The sequence below is a fragment of the Ictidomys tridecemlineatus genome, chromosome 2, assembly GCF_052094955.1.
Source record: "Ictidomys tridecemlineatus isolate mIctTri1 chromosome 2, mIctTri1.hap1, whole genome shotgun sequence".
Classification (NCBI taxonomy): domain Eukaryota; kingdom Metazoa; phylum Chordata; class Mammalia; order Rodentia; family Sciuridae; genus Ictidomys; species Ictidomys tridecemlineatus.
This window is the reverse complement of record NC_135478.1, coordinates 89,870,856-89,890,946: the sequence shown is the minus strand read 5'-3', so window position 1 is coordinate 89,890,946 and position 20,091 is coordinate 89,870,856. Positions and strand designations below refer to the sequence as shown.

The following is a 20,091-nucleotide window of genomic DNA, read 5'->3' as shown; positions in this document are numbered from 1 at the left end:
TAGGAGATAGGAAAATCTAGCACTGATTTTCATATTGTAAAAAGAATCTATTCCAAAGTAAGATGACAGTAGCCAACGACATATCTAAAAAGAAAATCCTTGTGCAGACCTTCCAAATTCAACTTTCAGTCCCACAGCACAAAACCTTCCTGAGAACCCGGGATTTCCCATTCAAGGAATAAGTGTTCTTTCTAAGAAGCAGTTGGGAAGTAAAACATAAGTCACCCCCCAAAAAAGGCATTTGGGAATCCCCAAAACTATCAAGAATAAAAGCTGTTGAGCATGGATCTTTGGCTCTGAAGTGAAACATTTCTAATTCAATGAGAAGATTTAACGCACGCAGTGTGACACTACAATCACAGGCAGCCTTAGATTCTTTTAGGAAACCTTCCACGCTACTGTTCTCTTGTTTGGTGATGGGGCATCAAGATAAGGCACATTTTTCTTATGTACTGAGCTTCCCTTTTTTCTCCAGGATCCATTAAGATTGCTACTTGAATATGATACATTAGCTCCATTACAAACTGACAAAGTCCCAATCCCAGATCAATTAGTCACTCCTACACACAACCATCAAAAAGAGTTCAAGCATCAAAAAAGACACTAAAAACACTGAGAAGACACCCCTTAAACTGTTCCTGGGAACATTATTTCCCTTTATTACAATACTGTACATTTTTATTTTGGGTTTTTTTTTTTTCCCCAGAAGCAATTCTTCAAACACAATGGTTAGAAAAAACTAAAGCCTAATTTCTATCAGTATAAAATAGTGTGCCTTTATTGTCTAAATCTTTATGAGTAATGATTCTTCAAGAATGCATAGTTGGTTAAAACAACAGAAAAAACAGATATTGGGCTTTAAGGATTCCTTTATTTCTTCCCACTATCTTAAAGCTGGTTAAGAAACAAAATTTTGGAAAGGATGCTTTAGTAAATCAGGTGTCTTTATCCTTCTCCTGGTAAATAAATTACAACTACAATAATGATCAATTTGAGGAAATAATTTCAGTTGATTTTGAGTTAATGAAATCCCTTAAAAACAGAGAAGAGCAAGCAGATATATGTGAATACACAGTGAAAACTCACACTTAATGATTTAAAAGCCTAGGGCCCTAGAGATGCTCTTTCAACCTCTAAGCCTGGCCAGCACACTCTAAGTAATGTGTTCAGTTGCTGAAAGCCATTTCCCTCTCTTCCTGATCAGAAGCTATGTCACAAAATAAGGTCTGAATAGCAATGTCAATCACAGGACAGAGAAGACAGGCTAAAAAAGCCAATTAATATGGTGTACAGTTCAACAGCTAAGCAGAGAACCCTCCATCCACATTCTCAGAACTGTCCTTTGCTATTACAGCCCTCTAGGCCATGCCATAACCTTGTCAGAACATATTATCAGACACTAAGAACAACAAACCTATATTCCAATTGTTCAGACACGGTTCTGTCCTGCTTCCTATTTAATATATCCTTGAAGAATTATATGGAAAATACATTAACATTTACCAAACAGATTTGTTTGTTTTAAATCCTTAAGAGTGTTTGCCAAGAAAAACCCCAGGTTATAATTTCCTTGTCAGGTTCCTTAGTTGCTGATAGACCATTGACAATAAAGCTGTGGGCAGTTATCTGCCCAGCTAGGTTCCAGGCAATGCGTCTGCAAATCATGTAAGAACCAAGTAAGTAGTGACCACTCTAAGAACAACTTTCTCTTTCCATATTTCTCTTAGGTAGTTTTGCAAGATTGATCAACTGAGTAGTGACCATATGGTTTTTCCACATAAAATTCTGCTTCAACAAGTGGAGCCCCAATCCGTTTGCAGTGAAAAATATGGTGCAAATCCCATCCTTTAGTTATGGCACATTTATGGCTACTGAAAAAACACATACAATTGACCTAAGTTTCTTGAAATGTTCTTCAACTGGTCAATAAGTAAAAATAAAATTTATTTATTTATTCAGAAATAAAGGTGGCAGAGCTAGGGTTGTGGCTCAGTGGTACAGCACTTGCCTAGCATGTGTGGGGCACTGGGTTTGTTTCTCAGCACCACATATAAATGAATAAAATAAAGGTTTATCAACACCTAAAAATAAATATTAAAGAAAGAAAGAAAGAAAGGTGGCAGAGTGTTGGTTATTTTTTTGTTTTGTTTTGTTTTTTTGTGGTGCTAAGGATTGAACCCAGGGCCTTGTGCATGCAAAGCAAGTATTCTACCAACTGAGCTATATCCCTAACCCCATCATAGACTCTTACATGGCACTGCAGGCTATAAATTCTTATGGGCTATTTCTTACTTCCTTGGAAAGTTCTTAGATATCCAAAGACAGTTCTAAGAGGTATAACACTTCTTAGTCTATTAAAACCCAGTGTTAAATGCCAACTTTCCTAGGATCCTATTAAACACACCCACATTCCAATAAACATAAACAGCTCTACCTCAAGCTAAGAGCCTTGAACAGTAAGCTACAATATAGGAGCATTTGCCAGTAGAGCATGGTGCTCCTTAACATGGGCACTTGTGACTCAATCGTGTACAGTCTGTAATCAAGACCATAAAGAAAAAAAGAAAAAGCTTTTCACTTACATCTTTCTGGTTGGAGTGGAAAAACCTGAGTGCGAAATTACAGGATTGGGATGCAGCAGCATACTGACCTAGAGATTCGGCGTATCGAGTCAAAAGATAACTAGGTTGGAAGAAAAGAAAAAAATACACGTTATACTTACCCACCTCTAGTATCAGATGCTATATCTCAAATTACTATGCCAAAGAAATAGTTAAGCATAAGGAAAAATTAAAAATCCTGCCACTTAAAATAGCCTAATCAATAAAGAATAAAGTTCATTCAGTTTTTTAGGAGGATAAAAGTTCTACGTCATGCTTTCTTTAGACTCTGGCAATGAAACATAAAAGGTGTAATAATACACATAATGCAGTCTTCCTAAAACAGCACCAGAGGAGATTAAAAAATGCCCTTAAGTAATCACAAGAATAGCCAAAACACAAATTCAAAAGGATGTCTCAGATCAACAAATAAAGTACACATGAAGAAAAGACTTCAAAACAATGTGTGCTAAGAATAAAGGTTCAAAATATACAGCTGGTCGGATGGAAGTATGGCTCAGTGGTAAAACATGTGCTTAGTATGTTTGAAGTTCCAGGCTCAATCCCTAGAACTACGAAATCAAGAAAATAAAAAGATAGCCGGGTGAGGGAGGCTGAGACAAGAGGATCGATCGTGAGTTCAAAGCCAGCCTCAGCAACTTAGCTAGGCCTTAAGCAACTCACTGAGACCTTATCTCTAAATAAAATACAAAATAGGACCAGGGATGTGGCTCAGTGGTTGATTGCCCTTGAGTTCAATCCCCAGTATCTCACCCCCACCCCCCAAAAAAGAGAAAGAACAGTAAATACAAATTTAAGAAATAAACTAATTTTTTTTTTTTAAAGGAAAAGTACATAGCTGGTTGCCATCTCTGGGGAAAACTTTCTTCTTGACATTTCGAAACTGCCAATTTTAAAAATTACTAAGCCATATATAAACTCATTATGTTTGCAATGGGTCATAATAGATGTTTACTTAACATCACAAATGAATGTACTACAAAAGACTAGAAATGAGAGTCCCATGCCTCACCCTATTATAGCTGGCTACTCATTATTCAGAGTATATACTACCAACCCAATGGTGTCGTGCTGGATATGCTTTGCATCGAGACTGGAGTAAAGATCCACCACCGGTTCAAATGCACCCAGCATACAGTAGATTCGAACAAGCAGCAATTTGAATTGAGCATTGGAAGGGCTATGGGTTAACCCTTCTTCCAGCAAAGTCAGGGCCTGCCACACAGCAGTCTCATCACCTAAAATAAAAAAAGAGCATTGTCCACTGATCTTGACAGTAATAAGACTTCTTAAAAAGAAACAAACCTACTGACATCGTCACCTCCTCTAATTATTCTATAAGTGAAGGCAGAGAATAAATTTTACATACACACTTATAAGCAAAATAGGGAATTCCCTAAATTGTCCCTCAATAGTTATGCCAGTTCTTAAACACTCTCTCTGAAAAAATGGTACAGAGTTTAAGTGGCCAGATCTTGTGGATGGAAGTTATGGAATCACACAGAATTTCAGATTCTGGGAAGAGATGGACTTTGAAGAACAGGAGTCCACCTGCCTTCCGATTGCAGGATTTGCTCTACAAGAATCCAGAGAGAGATTCTTCACAGACACAATTTTACTCATATGTAACTCTCTTAAAAGGTTGTCCTGTATCAAGCTTGAAAAAACTTCTCATTAATAATCAGCTGGGTATATTGGCACATGCCTGCAATCCCAATTACTTGGGAGGCTGAGCCAGGAAGATTTTAAATTTAAGGCCAGCTTTAGCAACTTGCCAAGAACATGTCTTAATATAGAAATAAAAAGGGTTGAGAGGTTGGGGTTGTGGCTTAGTTGTAGAGCATTTGCCTATCAAGTGTGAGGCACTGGGTTCAAGCCTCGGCACCACATAAAAAAATGAACAAATAAAATTAAAAGGTACTGTATCCATATACTACTAAAAATATTTTAAGGTGGGGGGGGCCTGGAAATGTAGCTCGATGATAGAGCACCAACAGGTTCAATACCCAATACCATGGGGGAAATCAAACTAAAATGACATTTTTTTAGCCTACCAAATTTCAAAAGTATCTATAGTCTTAGATTAAGTAATGTGAATGGATAAAGAAACTGTGGTATATATACACAACGGTATATTAGTCAGCCTTAAAGAATAAAATTATGGCATTTGCCGGTATATGGACGAACTGGAGAATATCATGCTAAACAAAATAAGCCAATCCCAAAGAACAAAAGGCCAAATGTTTTTTCTGATATTCAGAATCTAATTCACAATGGGGGGGAGGGGAACAAAGGTACTTTGGATTAGACAGAGGGGAGTGAAGGGAACGGGAATGGGTATGGGGTAGAAATGACAGTAGAATGAATCGGATATTATTACCCTATGTGCATGTGATTACAGAGCGCTGTAACTCTTCATCATTTACAACCAGAAGAATGACAAGTTATACTCCATCAATGTATGATGTTTCAAAATGCATTCTATTGTCATGTATAACTAATTAGAACAAATTAAAAAAATTTAATTTGCCAAAGTGGGCAATAAAACAAAAATAAGTAATTTGTCTTTAGAATCTATTTAAAGAAGGTACTAAGAAACACAGACAAAACTGTATGCAAAAATATTCATTATTACAATAACATCCACACATGGAAACATCATAGAACCATGTGCCACAAAGTTTTTAATTATAATGTGCTTGTACAATAATGTTCAGTAAACATATGAACAGAAAAAAATGTAAGTTACTGTGAAGCAGTGACCTCAAACCTACAAAATATGAACAGAAAAAGTAAGAAAATATATAAAAATATATATTTCATATATATTGGGTTCTGGAGAAGTGAAATTTTAAATTGTTTTCCAAAATTTTACAAGCTACTTTTTTTGGGGGAGGAGGGTATTATCAGATATTGAACTCAGGGGCACTCGACCACTGAGCCACATCCCCAGGCCTATTTGTATTTTACTTAAAGACAGGGTATCACTGAGTTGCTTAGTGCCTCACTAAGTTGCTGAGACTGGTTTTGGACTCACAATCCTCCTGCTTTAGCCTCCCGAGCAGCTGGGATTACAAGTGTGTGCCACTGCACCCAGTTCAAGCTACTTTTATACTTGGTAAAAACAACTAAAACCTCCATGCATTAAAAAATATTTTTAAGATTATTCTATATGCTTTTGTTTCCCCAAAAGAAATAAAATATTGAGCCTTTAGAAAAATATCAATGATAATCCAACCCACACTATGAAAACTACCTATAATCTACCCAAACTATTTTTTTATTAGCTACACATGATAGTACAAGGATCTTGACAACCATTTTTATTTTAATGTATTTCTTCTGAACTATAACTTTTATCCAAGGCTAGCCTCAAACTTTTGATCCTCCTGCCTTAACTACTATGCTGAAGAAAAAAAATATTTTTCAAAAATATAAAGCATTCTTATTAATTCTTTCACATTCAAATCAATCTCTTTCAAAACCCTCACTAATTATTCAACAACTTCTAATTTCTACTAGATCTGTGGGGTTTGGGCATAGCTCAGTGGTAGCATGCTTGCCTGATATGTACAAGGCCCTGGGTTCAATTCCCAAGGCTGCAAAAAAAAAAAAAAAAAAAAAAAGTAAATAAAAGAATAATAATGACTATGCCTGATTAGAGCACTTCAATATCCCTCTCATTGAGTTAAAAAAATTCTGCATCCTTACAAGATCTGCAATTTCATTTTGCAGTTTCTGTTGTGGTTTTAATAAGCTCCTGTGTGAATGCAGGAATATTCAGAGGTGAGGTGATTGGTTTGTGATAGCTGTAACCTGATTATGGGGCATAGCTGGAGAAGGTGCATCACTGGAGGCATACCCTGGAAGGATTCATGTTCTCTGTGGCCGCTCCCACAATGCTTCCTAGATGCTATGAGAGTAATTTCCTTCCTTAGGATGTTTTGCCTCCCTTGGACCCAAAACAATGGAGTTGGACCACCATGAACTGAACCTCTGGAACTGTGAGCCAAAATAAACTTTTCCTAAAGTTGTTCTTCTTTTTCGGTGGGGAGTGCCAGTGATTGAACCCAGGGGTGCTTACCTACTGAGTCACATCCCTATAACTTTTTATTTTGAGACAAGGTCTTCCTAAGTTGCTTAGAGCCTTGCTAAGATGCTGAGGCTAGTTTTGAACTCCCGATCCTTCTGCATATCAGCCTACCAAGCTGCTGGGATTAGAGGCATGCACCACCACACCTGGCTCTTAAGTTGCTCTTGTTGGGTATTATGATCACAGCAACAATAGGCTGACTAACACAGTTCACAATGTATTTGCACTGCAGGATTTTTTTGCGGGGTGGGTACTGGGGATGGAACTCAGGGGCACTCAACCACTAAGCCACATCCCCAATCCTATTTCGTATTTTTTATTTAGAGACAGGGTTTCAATGTGTTGCTTAGCGCCTTGCTTTTTGCTGAGGCTGGCTTTGAACTCACAACCATCCTGTCTCAGCCTCATGAGCCACAGGAATTAGACATGCACCACCACGCCCAGCACTGCACTGTAGAAATTTGATCAATTTACTATCTTCTTTCTCTCCTTTCTACATTTCCCTCGTCTACAAAATTGTGACAATAACTATATTATTATAGATTTAAATTTGATTCATGGGGGCTGGGGGTGTAGCTCAAGTGGTATCATGCTCGAATAGTATGCGTGAGGCATTGGGTTTGATTCTCAGCACCACATAAAAATAAAATAAAGCTATTGTGTCCACTTTAAAAAAAAAAAAAAAACCAACAACAACAAAAAAAACCAAACAAATAAATTTGATTCATGGAAAGTACTTTCAAGTATCTATCAACAAAAGTTTGCTGCTGCTATTATTATTATATGCCCAGATACCTTGCTCAAAATACAAGTGACTAACAAAGCCATAGTCACTATGAGCAGCAATGGATGCAAGGGATAAGTGGGGAAGGTTATTTGTATAGAAACCAAATAACTAAGATGTCACTTCATTAGTGGTTTTTATATTAAGGTGACTTTGGAGTTCAATCCCCAGCACCAAATAACAAAACAAAACAAACCACACCAAGATGAATTTTGTATTCCCAAGCAATTTCACGATGAATGGGTCTTCTTATGACAAGGAATCCCCCCTCATCCATGGTACAACAGGGTATAGCAAGTATTATGATATAGGTACATATAATGTCATACAGAATATTAGAAGAGACATAAAATCTGCAATGATATTAGATGTAAAAATCAAGACAGGTGGGCTGGGTTGCGGTAGAGGGCTTGCATAGGGCATGCGCGGCCCTGGGTTCAATCCTCAGTACCAAATAAAAATAAATAAATAAAATAGAGGTATTGTGTTCAACTACAACTAAAAAATATATATTTAAAAGAAATCAAGACAGGCTTTTTGAAGCATCATTTGAGCATAAGTTAGATGAAGGAGGCAAAGAAGTTACTTCAATATGATGTTCAGGGATAGCAGTAAAAGATTTTTACAGGGGCTGGGGATGTGGCTCAAGCGGTAGCCGCTCGCCTGCCATGCGTGTGGCCCAGGTTCGATCCTCAGCACCACATACAAAGAAAGATGTTGTGTCCGACGAAAACTGAAAAATAAATATTGAAATTCTCTCTCTCTTTAATTAAAACAACAACAACAAAAAGATTTTTACAAATAGATTCAGGATTGTGAGTATCTTAAGAATTTGGCTGACTTTTACCCTCACCATTTCAGGTTGCCACTAAAGATTTTAGAAATGGGGATGGTAGCAAAATTGAATGACCTGTGGAATGATCCATGAGGGCTGGGGCATCTTGCTCACCACTGTCTTCCCTAGCCCTTTCTATTTTCTTTACTTTAGTGTCATTAACAATATGCAATATAAACCCAAAGATGTCCCCCCCCCCAAAAAAAATGACTAATAAGAGTAAATTTCAGGGGGTGTGACCTGAAGAAAAGGCAATCCTAATACCATCTTCAAAATAATCCTTCTCTTCCTCAGTGACTTATATATATATATATTTACTTATTTTTATTTTTAGTTGTTGATAGACCTTTAATTTATTTATATGTGGTGCTGAGAATCAAACCCAGTGCCTCACAAATGTCAGGCAAGTGCGCTACCACTGAGCCACAGTCCCACCCCCCTCAGTGATTTATAATGTTGCCTTTACCAAAAAAAGCCCACAACATTTTCCTGTATATAAAAATTGTTTTTAAATCAGTTTCATTATATTTTAACTATTATAGCTTTCTAGTAATTTTTTAAACATTTTTTAGTTGTTGATATAACTTTATTGTATGTGGTGCTGAGAATTGAATCCAGTCACACATGCTAGGCAAGTGCTCTTCCACTGAGCTACAATGTCAGCCCTATAGTAGATTTTTTTACAGTTATTATTCATTATCCAGAAACATTTAAAAACAGAATGGATAGATATTCACTATTCAAGATTATCCTGACTACAGGGAATAGGATAAATTGGAAACTTGAGTTCTTCTAGAAGCATCCTGGAGAAGGGAAAGGAAGACCTAAAAGCATAAATCAAATTCATGGATTATATAATTATACTAAGGAAAGAATACAGTACTTCTAATTAATTAAACATAAAGTTGAACTGAAATCACTATGACTCACCTGTTTCTCTCCATATATCAATAAGCACATGAACAGCAAGGAGACAGTAATAGTCTGAAAACTGCAATTCTGTTTTCAAACAGGATTTCCCTACAAGAAAAGAAAATAATCACATCTTTTCAAACATCTGTTCAACTATTTCTGCCCCAAAGGAGTTTTTTGTAGCAGAAAAGTGACAGGGAGAGAATAGAAAAAAGAAATGAAAATAAGAATAGGATAAGTATCCCCAAAATTTAATTAATTAATTAATTAAAAATATAAGTCATAAAACAAAGGGATCAAAAGAAGGTGAGACCACACTCAGTTGAGACAGAAGGAAGGGTTCCAGCATAGAGAAGCTATCTATGATCCCACAAAAAAGATTGGGAAAGAGGTTTTCGGTGAAAAGCATAAACCAAGGGCCGTGTACAAAAAAACTACTATTATATTCCTTACTTGGCCTAATATCTTTAACATAGTTAGAGAAATAATGATATCTCCTAGTCAATTTATATCATACACATCTAGCAGAGTCCAGGCCACTCTGAAAAATCACCTACTTTAAGTATCTTATAATTTATAATATAACTTTGATTTAATGACATAGTATATGTATTAAAAATATTAAGGCGTACAGGCAGAAAACAGACAATTACCATAACTATGCAATTCATACAAGTCCCAACGTAAGAGAGTTAGTTCATCAGGAGAATATGGACAACAGTAAGTCACCTATAATTATTTAAAACTCCAAGCTTAAGAAAGTCTTCATCACTTATCACTTGGTCTTTCTTCTTGAAAAAATATTCTCCTTAGAAAACTAATTAAAACAGGGTACAACAGGTGCTTTAAAAACTGATTTCTAAGCCTTAGCAAATCAGGGGACTACTGCACATTCTGAAAGGTTGCTTACCGAATTCCAGTCCATGTTGGTATCTTAGCATCAATTCCCTGACCACACTCAATTTCTGATTTTTATCCATGGTGTGGTACAAGCCAAGTAACCTCGTCAGCTGCACCACACACAAATGTTGTTGCAAAGCTCGGATGTCAGAAGGCAGTGCCAGCTTATCCTCTGTTGGTGTTGACAAAGGAACAACTCCGAGTAACTGATTAATAAACTGTGAGGTGGGGGAAAAGAGGACACAAGTCTCAAAACTCAACTAAACCTCAGTAGGCTGTAGTACAGAAATTGATGTGGTCTATAAAAAGGCACCAATAAAAAAACTTTAAATTCCTTAGTATAATATTTCCATCTACCAAAAAATAAAAAAAGATTTGTGATAGGACACAATAATCATAGAACTGACACAATCATTCACTGATGGACAAAAGTATATTATCAATACCATGTACCACAAACAGTAAATATTAAAAAGATTATAACAATGTTTTATAAACTATAGAAATTAACAAGATATATCATACCATTAAAAAGATTTAATTAGGGGTTGGGGATGTGGCTCAAGCAAGGCATGCCCAGGGTGCTGGGTTTGATCCTCAACTCCACATAAAAATAAAAACTAAAATCCACAATTATATTGATTTACTTTTTTTTTTTGCTAACGAGGATTAAACCCAGGGGCTTGCACATGCTAGATAAGCACACTATCATTAAGCTACAACCTAGCCTTTTTTCTTTGATTGGTTTGGGGACAAAGTCTTGCAAAGTTGCCCAGGCAATCCTTCCTCCATCTCCCAAGTAGCTAGTATTACACATGTGCACTTTGTCAGCTGGCTACAAATAAATTATGAAAGAAAAGGTTGTACACTGAAGGGATGGTTACTATTCTTTTAAGTTTTTAAATTTTAGATAATTATAGATTAACATTTAGTGTTTAGAAGTAACAAATCCCATGTAGCATTCTCTCAATTTCTCCCAACAATAGCACCCTGCCTTAAACTATAATTCTTTAAATTTGGTAAGAATTAAAAAAACAAAAATCACACACCAGTTCCAGTTATATTTTTATTAAAAACATGCTTATTGTCACTCACTTTTAAAATCCTACTAAGATGACAATAAGGAATAAAAAAGGATTAAGCTCACAAAGATTTTTTAAAAAAATGTAACTACATCACAGGCAACCACAAGAATGGAAAGTTATACTCCATGAATGTATAATATGTCAAAATATATTCTGTCATGTATAGCTAAAAAGAACAAATAAAAAAAATTTTAAAAACATAAAAAATGTGAAGAGATGACAGTAAATTAAAACAAGATTTCAAAAGACAAAAAGCAGGCGGTAAGCAATAATTGATTTATAGGGCCGAGCAGGGTGAAATTCTCAGCAGAGGGAAGAACACCAAAAAGCAGTACACTTATTCCATTTCCAGAACCTCAGAAAACTCAAGAAATTTTCAACCACAGAACTTTCAAGACTCAAGAATTAAGGGTACCAGGTGTCTCTGAAGACTAAGGTATTATCATGGGATAAAAACAGAATGTGCTGAATTGGTCTAAGAACTTGGTCCCCCCCCCCAAGCTCACAGACCCACTTCCTGAGGATGAACAGAAGCTAAACCAGAGACACTATGTAGACTTGGGCAGAACTGGCAGAGCTAAAAATAGGGGATAATGTGAAAATGTGCTTATTCAATGATGAAAGCCTCATCCCCTCCCCTACGTCTAAACTAAACTAATCCCAGAATACTTCAGTCAGAAGTATAAATCCCCTAACAGATGGTAGCAAAAAAGCCAGGGAAAGCATATCTAAGAGGCAGAGGTGGTGGCACACACCTTTCATCCTTTTTTTTTTTTTTAATATTTATTTTTAGTTTTCGGCAGACACAACATCTTTGTATGTGGTGCTGAGGATTGAACCAGGGCTGCACGCATGCCAGGTGAGAGCGCTACCGCTTGAGCCACATCCCCAGCCCACCTTTCATCCTCTTAACTCTGTTGCTTACTTCCGTATCTAAATTATAAACATGTAGAAATTTGTTTATTTTCTTTAATATATTTTTTAGGTATAGATGGACCCAACACAATGCCTTTTTTTTTATGTGGTGCTGAGGATTGAACCCGGGTCCTGCCCATGCTAGGCAAGTACTCTACCGCTGAGCCACAACCCCAGTCAGTAAATTTGTTTATTTTTAATTGATATTTTCCTGTGGGATATATGAAGGATTACCTCCTTTCTTATACAATTTCTTTCTCTTAGGGTTAATTTTTTTTTTAGGTCCATTAACTCCAATCAGTATGGTTATACCATAATAGGGTAAATCTCCTCTTAGCATGGTCCATAACAAGAGGTCCCATTTAACCCTGACTCCTGCCTTATATTGGAGAGGGGAGAGGTTTCTGGGAACTGAACCCAGGAGCACTCTATCACTGAGCTACATCCCCAGCCCTTTTTATTTTTTATTTTGAGAGGGTCTCACTAAGTTGCTGAGGCTGGCCTCAAACTTGGAATCCTCCTGCCTCAGCCTCTGGATTGTTGTGATTACAGGTTGAGTGCCACTGTGCCCACTTAGCATTACTGGTTTGATTGCATGGCTATATAGTTCCTATTGCCAGCTCTACCATTCTTGCAAGTCTTCTGAACCCAGGGCCTTGTGCATTAGAGGTATATCCCCAGCCCCCTTGCAAGTCATTTTATAAACTGGTTGTAATTATTCTTTAAAAAAAAAATGATCCATGCTTTTATTTATATATATGTATACAGTTGTTGATGGATCTTATTTTACTCATTTATTTCTATGAGGTGCTAAGAATTGAACCCAGTGTTACACATGTGAGGCAAGCACTCTAACACTGAGCTAAAACCCAAGCCTTAGTTATGTTCTTTGTTTGGTATTAGAGATTGAACACAGGGGCACTTGACCATTGAGCCACATCCCCAGCCTTATTTTGTATTTTATATTTTACTTAGAGACAGCGTGTCATTGAGTTGCTGAGGGCCTCGCCACTGCTGAGGCTGGCTTTGAACTCGAAATTCTCCTGTCTCAGCCTCCAGAACAGCTGGGATTACAGGCGCATGCTACTGTATGTTTATTTCTTAATGCCTTCCTTAGTGAGTCTTTCAGATTTTATTATAAAATAAATATGCACATTTTTAGTCTATAAATTTTTAAAAAATATTCTTTTAGTTATACTTGAAGACAATATCTTTATTTATTTTTATGTGGTGCTGAAGATCGAACCCAGTGCCTCACACATGCGAGGCAGGGGCTCTACCACTGAGCTACAGCCCCAGGCCCTAGTCTATAAATATTTTGCTGTGCAAAAAACTCTTTAAAAACTAGAGTAATTCTGTTTGATTCTAAAACATCAAGGCAAAGAAAACAAAATATTAAAATATCTTCCTGCATAAGCCACTTCAGAATTACTAGATTTGATGGTTCATTCTTTCTGGCTAGTCATACTTGAAAGACCTGGTTCACAATCCATTCCAACAGCAGTTCTCAGCTTGAATACTATTGGGTAGTTTGAAATTCTCCAACAAACATACTTGCTGAGTGACAGAATTTTTAGCTACTGAAATCATCCTGCTAAAAAGTTAAAAAGCTGTGACAGCAAAATTAAAATTCATACAGAATAAGATTACAAAATAAGATTGAAACAGCTTAAATCCTTAGACTCAGAACAATGACCATCCTTATCACTGCTAGTATTCCAGCAGGATTCCTGTGAGTAGATAAATCTTACCATACGGGGGTCACATGAGATGATCTAAGATTTTTTGAACAAAGCACTCAATGAATCCATTCTACATGGTTAATTAGATTCTGCTTAAATCCTTCCAGAAACACAAAACTCACATACTGTACTTTTAAATGATACTAAAAATATCATTTTCTCACTGAGCCAAACTCTGAATTCCCTGTTTTCTTCTCTCTTCTACGAGATAACTTGTAAGTCTGTGAATAGATCTACTACTCTGTCATCACCAGATCAAACTTCTTTTCCAGGCAATCATTTTTCTTTCTCAGGGGCTTTCAAATCCTCCTACAACCCAGAACCCTCTAGTTTGGATGTATTATAATTCATCCAGAAATTCCTGCGCTTGGTGTGAGCCCTTTAAGCACAGTATCCCAAGAACTGCTCTACTAAACAAACATAAATGGTGACAGCCACGTAAGAGCCCCATGGAGAGACCCACTGGGACTCCTTGCCAGTTAGGGAATAACACTACTCTACTCCATCTGCCTAAGATGTTTCACCTACAGAGCCCTGATGGACTCAAGATAGGGTCACAAAAAAATACTCTAGTCATCTCTAGACTTATGCTCCTGATGTATAATATCATTCATTCCCCATAGAGACAATGGAAGATTTTCTGGGAGAACAGATGGTGGTGGCCCTATGACAGGAAGACTTCTAACCTTTGATACTACCTTCGCTGAATTATTTTTGAGCAAAATAGACAGAAGTCACTGGCTTTCTTTATATATGCTATTATTTCGTTGCATGGTACTCTGTTCCACCTCAGGTACATAATTCTTCAGTGGGTACAGTACTCCAACTCCCCAGGATACTTCAGGCTAAGCACTAAAATTCTTAAATGTGGAACAAGATATAAAGTTCCCATCAATGAGTGGGCAATTTGTCCCAAAACACATTGCTGTGTATGAGTACAAAACACACAGGCCCTCCACCATATATAGAACTGCTTTACCTTGGTTCATTCACATAAAAAACTCAATACATGCATAAGCCCTGATTTCACCCTCGAGTATCGCCAAACGCTCAAGGCATGACAACTAAATATAATGTAGTGTCCTGCATCAAATGCTGGAACAGAAAAAGAGCATTATTGGAATAATGCCTTCCTTAGTGAATCTAGAGGCTACTTAACAGTAATATAACAACATCAGTTTCTAAATTGTGGCAAATATAATTATTTAAAGTATTAACTTATTAAAATATTCACCAGCTTTAGAGGAAGCTGAGTATTCAATTACTCTGTACTATTTTTGCAGCATTTCTATAAAACTAAAATCATTCTAAAATAAAGTTTAAAAAAAAGTCCCTGACACTTCAGTTTCAGACTGCTTCAGCAGAATAAATCAAGGTTTAAAATAATCAGTGATTAACTATGGCACTTTTTAGCATGTCAGAGACAAGACATTAAAAGAAGAGCCCACTGCATTTCATAAAAATTAAAAATTTTTGTGTTGGAAAGGACTTTGTTAAGAGAATAAACTGATAACCTACAGAATGGGAAAAAATATTTCATCTACAATGACGAACTTGAAAGTAAAAAGAACTCTTAAAACTCATGAGTGAAAAGAAAATATCAAATAAATTAGAAAATGGGCAAAAGACATTTCACTGAAGAGAGTTAGATGGTAAATAAATACAGGAACAATCATTATACACCTATTGTTTTCTTTTCCCCCTTTTTTTTGGAGGTGCTAGAGGTAAACCCAGACATACTAGGTAAGCACTCTACCACTGAGCAATATATTCCAGCCCTTTTACACCTACCACAATGACTAAATCAGTGACAACACAAAATGCTGGTAAGAATGCAGAGAAAACTAAATCATTCACTTGTTAGTGAGAATTTAAAATGAAAAACAGCTTATGGCTGGGGATGTAGCTCAGTTGTCACATGCACAAGTCTCTGGGTTCAATCTCCAGCGAAGGAAGGGAGGGAAGGAGGGAGGGAGGGAGGAAGGAAGGAAGGAGGGAAGGAGGGAGGAAGGGAGGAAGGGAGGGAGGGAGGGAGGGAGGGAAGAAGAAAGGAAGGAAGGAAGGAAGGAAAAACCAGTTCAACCATTTCAGGAAAAACTAAACAGGCAGCTACCCTAAAATCCAGCAACTGCATGTCTGGGTAATTTTTCCAATAGAAACGAAGATTTGTGTTCACACAAAAAGCCTGTACACAAATGTTCATAGCAGTATTATTTATTATAGCTAGTATCTAAAAATACTTTCAACAGCTCATTAGTTAAGGAAGTTGTGGTGCATTCATACCATGCAATACTATTCAGCAACAAAAAGCTATGAACCACTGAATCACGTAATAATGAGGATGATTCTCGACAGAATAATGCTAAGGGAAAAAAGCCACTCAAAGGGTTACACATAGCATGATTCCATTTATATACCATTCTTAAAATGACAAAATTATAGACAGAAAATTTATTAGTAGTTGCCTAGAGATAGAGAAGGAAAGAAAAGGTACAGGTAGGTGCCTATGGATTAAAAGAGGAAGTGTAGGTCTGAATATAATCCAAGTGACTCAGTAAGCAGAGGCAGGAGGATCACAAGCGAAGCTGGGCTTGGCACTCGATAAATCACTCCTATTATGCAAATATATACACACAAATAAATGCCTATAAAACCAGTAAAAATCTAAGAAAGCTCAATAGATTATATCAATGTCAATTTCCTAATTATATTACACTATAGTTATGTAATATGTTGCCACTGGGGCAAAATGAATGAAGCTATATGGGATCTTTCTGTTATTTCCTCAAATCCATGTAAATTTACAATTATCTCAAAATAAAATTATATTTTTAAAAAGAAGAATCCAGTCATTTGCCCCAGCTTTATTCCCACAAGGGCTTAGTTTGACAAGAAATCAAGTCTTCAGGCCAGCTACTCCAAAGGCTGAAGCAGGAGGCAAATTCAAGACCAGCCTGGGCAACGTAGCAACACTGGGTCCCAAAATAATAGAAACAGGTATGCAGATGAAGCTCAGTGGTAAAGTACTCCTGGATTCAATCCCCAGTACCAGGTTTAAAAAAAAAAAAGAGAGAGAGAGAAATTGAGCTTTCAATGTGATAGCACGTGGAGTACTTACCTTGCCAGGGCAGTTATAGTTCTCATATTCATCAGTCCCACACATTACAGGAAGGAAACCCAAATAGTTATCTACTTTTAGATAAATAGAGGCACTTAACTGAATTCTGACACATACTTACTTTTGTACCCTGTGTAGCAGGCAAGAGGTCAACAAACACCTTCAGGTCTGTAAAACAACACGGTTTATCCCCAAACTTTTTAAAATACTGGAACATTAATTCTTCTGGATCACCTAAGGGCAGGGAGGGGGGACATTATTATATTATTTCTAACTGAAGCAATTCCTAATTTAAGTGAGAGGTTTAATTTGGAAATATTTCAATTAAAGTGTTGCTTAATGCTTGAATGACAAGGAATGAAAATAACAGAGGGCTGGATGCATATTGGTTTAAAGTTCACTCTTACATTTAAATTTTCAGCTTCCCTATTATTGTACCTAGGAAATATGAAGCTATCTTATTCAGTTAAAATTTACATAGCAAAAAGATTTACATTAAAACCCAAACAAAAACATAAGATTATATGCAAACGTTAAAAACATAGCTTCTCTCCAACAGTTAGAAAATTTAAACCTGAATTTAAGAGAACTACCAGTTCATTTTAATTTCCTTCCAATTAAAAGCAAAGTAAAATAAAAATAGAAAAATAAAATGTTCCCAAACTGACATAAGATTTAAGAAACAAGAATTTTTTAAAAAAATATATTTTTTAGTTGTCAATGGAGCTTTATTTATTTATTTTTATGTGGTGCTGAGAATCAAATCCAGTGCCTCACTGATGCTAGGCAAGTGCTCTACCACTGAGCCACAACGCCAAACCCGAAACAAGGATTTTTAATAAAAGGTTTCTGTAAGATTGTATGTCTAAATTCCTTTTCCTATTCTTTGTTAAGAAATACCCATGCTTTAACCAGATTTTCAAAGAACTCTGTGACTCAAAAGAAACTAAGAATCATTCACTGGTCTGGCAAAAAAAATTCATGCCTACTAGACAAATTCACATTTGCAAGATAGGGGCTGATAAGACCCAGGGCTAGATAAAGCAGGTATTCAAGGCAGATTCAGACACTTTTAAATTCAGCTTTGCAAAGAAAATATGGGCACTTTCATTTGCAGATCTGGAAGTAGCAGACTGAAGTTACTGAAGTAAACCCAAAGAGAAAAGCCAAAGCTGAGGAGGAAGCTCATGTAAGGCATTTGCCTAGCATGTGGAAGGTACTGGGTTTGATCCCCACTGCAAAAAAAGAAAAAGGAAAAAAGAGGAAGAAAGAGAAATCAGCACGGAATTGAAAACTGGCTATGAATAAGCTACAACAGGAATGCTAGAAAAGTACACAGTTAATTTTAGAAAGTTCTGCCAAGGACATCGAATAATTAAAAAGGACAGAGATGTTCTAGAACAGATTTCAAATATTGGAGGTGCTCATTATATCAGAACAACTGGGCTCCCCAAAAAAACCTCTTAACTTTTTTGTTGTTGTTTTTTTTTTAATATTTATTTTTTAATTATAGGTGGACACAGTATCTTTATTTTGCTTTCATGTGGTGCTGAGGATCGAACCCAGTGCCTCACACATGCTAGGCGAGTGCTCTACTTCTGAGCCATAACCCTAGCCTTTAATTAACTTTTAACAAGGACAAAGCTTTGATATCAATAAATGGGGAAAAATAGTTTCATCAGAGCTTTCTCCTTAAAAACGAAGCTGAGGGGTACTGCGATTGTGGCTCAGTGGCAGAGTGCTTGCCTTGCACGTGTGGGGTCCTGGGTTCAAACCTCAGCACCACATAAAAATAAAGATATTGTGTCTGTGTATAACTTTAAAAAAAAAAAAAAAAGCTGAGGGCTGGGGTTGTAGTTTGGCAGTAGAGAGTTTACCTAGCATGTGTGAGGCACAGGGCTTGATCCTTAGCACCATATGTAAACAAATAAATTAATTCATTAATAACAAAGAGATATGGTGTACATCTACAATACACACACACACACACACACACACACACACACACACATATAAACTGAAGCTGAACAATGGAGAGTTCATTATCTTAAATTTAGCAAAAGTTAGGCTGGGAATATAGCTCAGTTGGTAGAGTGCTTGCCTAGCATACAAAGGCCCTGAGTTCAATCCCCAGCACCACCAAAAAAAAAAAAAAAAAAAAAATTAAAAATTAGCAAAAATCAGGTATTATTAAAACTGTAAGGTAATTTTCAGTATGAGAAGTAGCTGCTTTTGGCAAGGGGGTCAACAAAATCATGAACTAGCACAATATAACATCTTACATTTCTGATTCGATGAGATGCTAAGAAACTAATTTATAAAACATTTAAGGGCTTCATCAAATTCCCTAAAGGCTTCTCTTAATGCTTTACTATTGGTATCAATCTTTGCTCCCTTTATAAATTTAAACTTAAAAAAAAAAAAAAAAAGAAGAAATTTAAAATTTCTCTTTAGCTGCTAACTGCTCTCATTCTGTCCAGTAGTCCTTTGTCATTAGTTTTGTGAGTGCTTGGAACAGATTTAAGACAACTTTTCATCTACTTCACGAAATCCTAAAACTCTCACAAACCTGGAAATTTTTATTGGAACTGATTTAACTTTACTGTGTTAGCAACAGCTCTGATGGAACAGGAAAAAATGAAAACATTAGGCCAAATTGAATGAGTAACAGAGAAATAATTTTATGATTCATTCATTAGTAAATATTCTCAGATAATAAAGATGTTTCCTTCCTCAACATGACTTTCTCAATATAAGCCTCAGATAATGAATACTGTACTCTAGTACTAAGGGTATCCCTGTATCTTCTCCAGTTTTCCCAAATATCATATTTTCTTACCTAGTTTATATTCATCATTACAACCTTGACTTCGTAAGCGCCTGATCAGCTCCAATTTAGCTAGATGTGGTCCCCGGAGATGGCGAGAACTTTTAGATTCTTCTGTTATCCGATCTTCTATAAACTTCACAGCCTCTTCTGCAGAATAATGTACTTCTCCTTCTAAAGAGCTAGATATAAATAAACACATGAAAAAAGATGTTATTGTCTCTACTATCCTTCCCCAAGTTAAAAGTCAAATTAAATT

The 20,091-nt window shown here is 36.4% G+C and overlaps 1 protein-coding gene across 4 annotated transcripts in view; it reads right to left on the bottom strand.

Moving 5' to 3' along the window:
* The window catches only part of Naa25 (N-alpha-acetyltransferase 25, NatB auxiliary subunit), a 75,896-nt gene that overhangs the window by 28,574 nt on the left and 27,231 nt on the right, over positions 1-20,091 (bottom strand). For all 4 annotated transcript variants that reach the window (XM_013360461.4, XM_021729327.3, XM_013360462.4 and 1 more), the window contains 6 exons: positions 19,845-20,014; positions 17,127-17,239; positions 10,156-10,363; positions 9,264-9,353; positions 3,679-3,859; positions 2,583-2,682 (listed from right to left, as the gene is read on the bottom strand). In XM_013360461.4, coding sequence (XP_013215915.1) covers positions 2,583-2,682; positions 3,679-3,859; positions 9,264-9,353; positions 10,156-10,363; positions 17,127-17,239; positions 19,845-20,014 — 862 coding nt within the window. The remainder of the gene's footprint in view (positions 1-2,582; positions 2,683-3,678; positions 3,860-9,263; positions 9,354-10,155; positions 10,364-17,126; positions 17,240-19,844; positions 20,015-20,091) is intronic.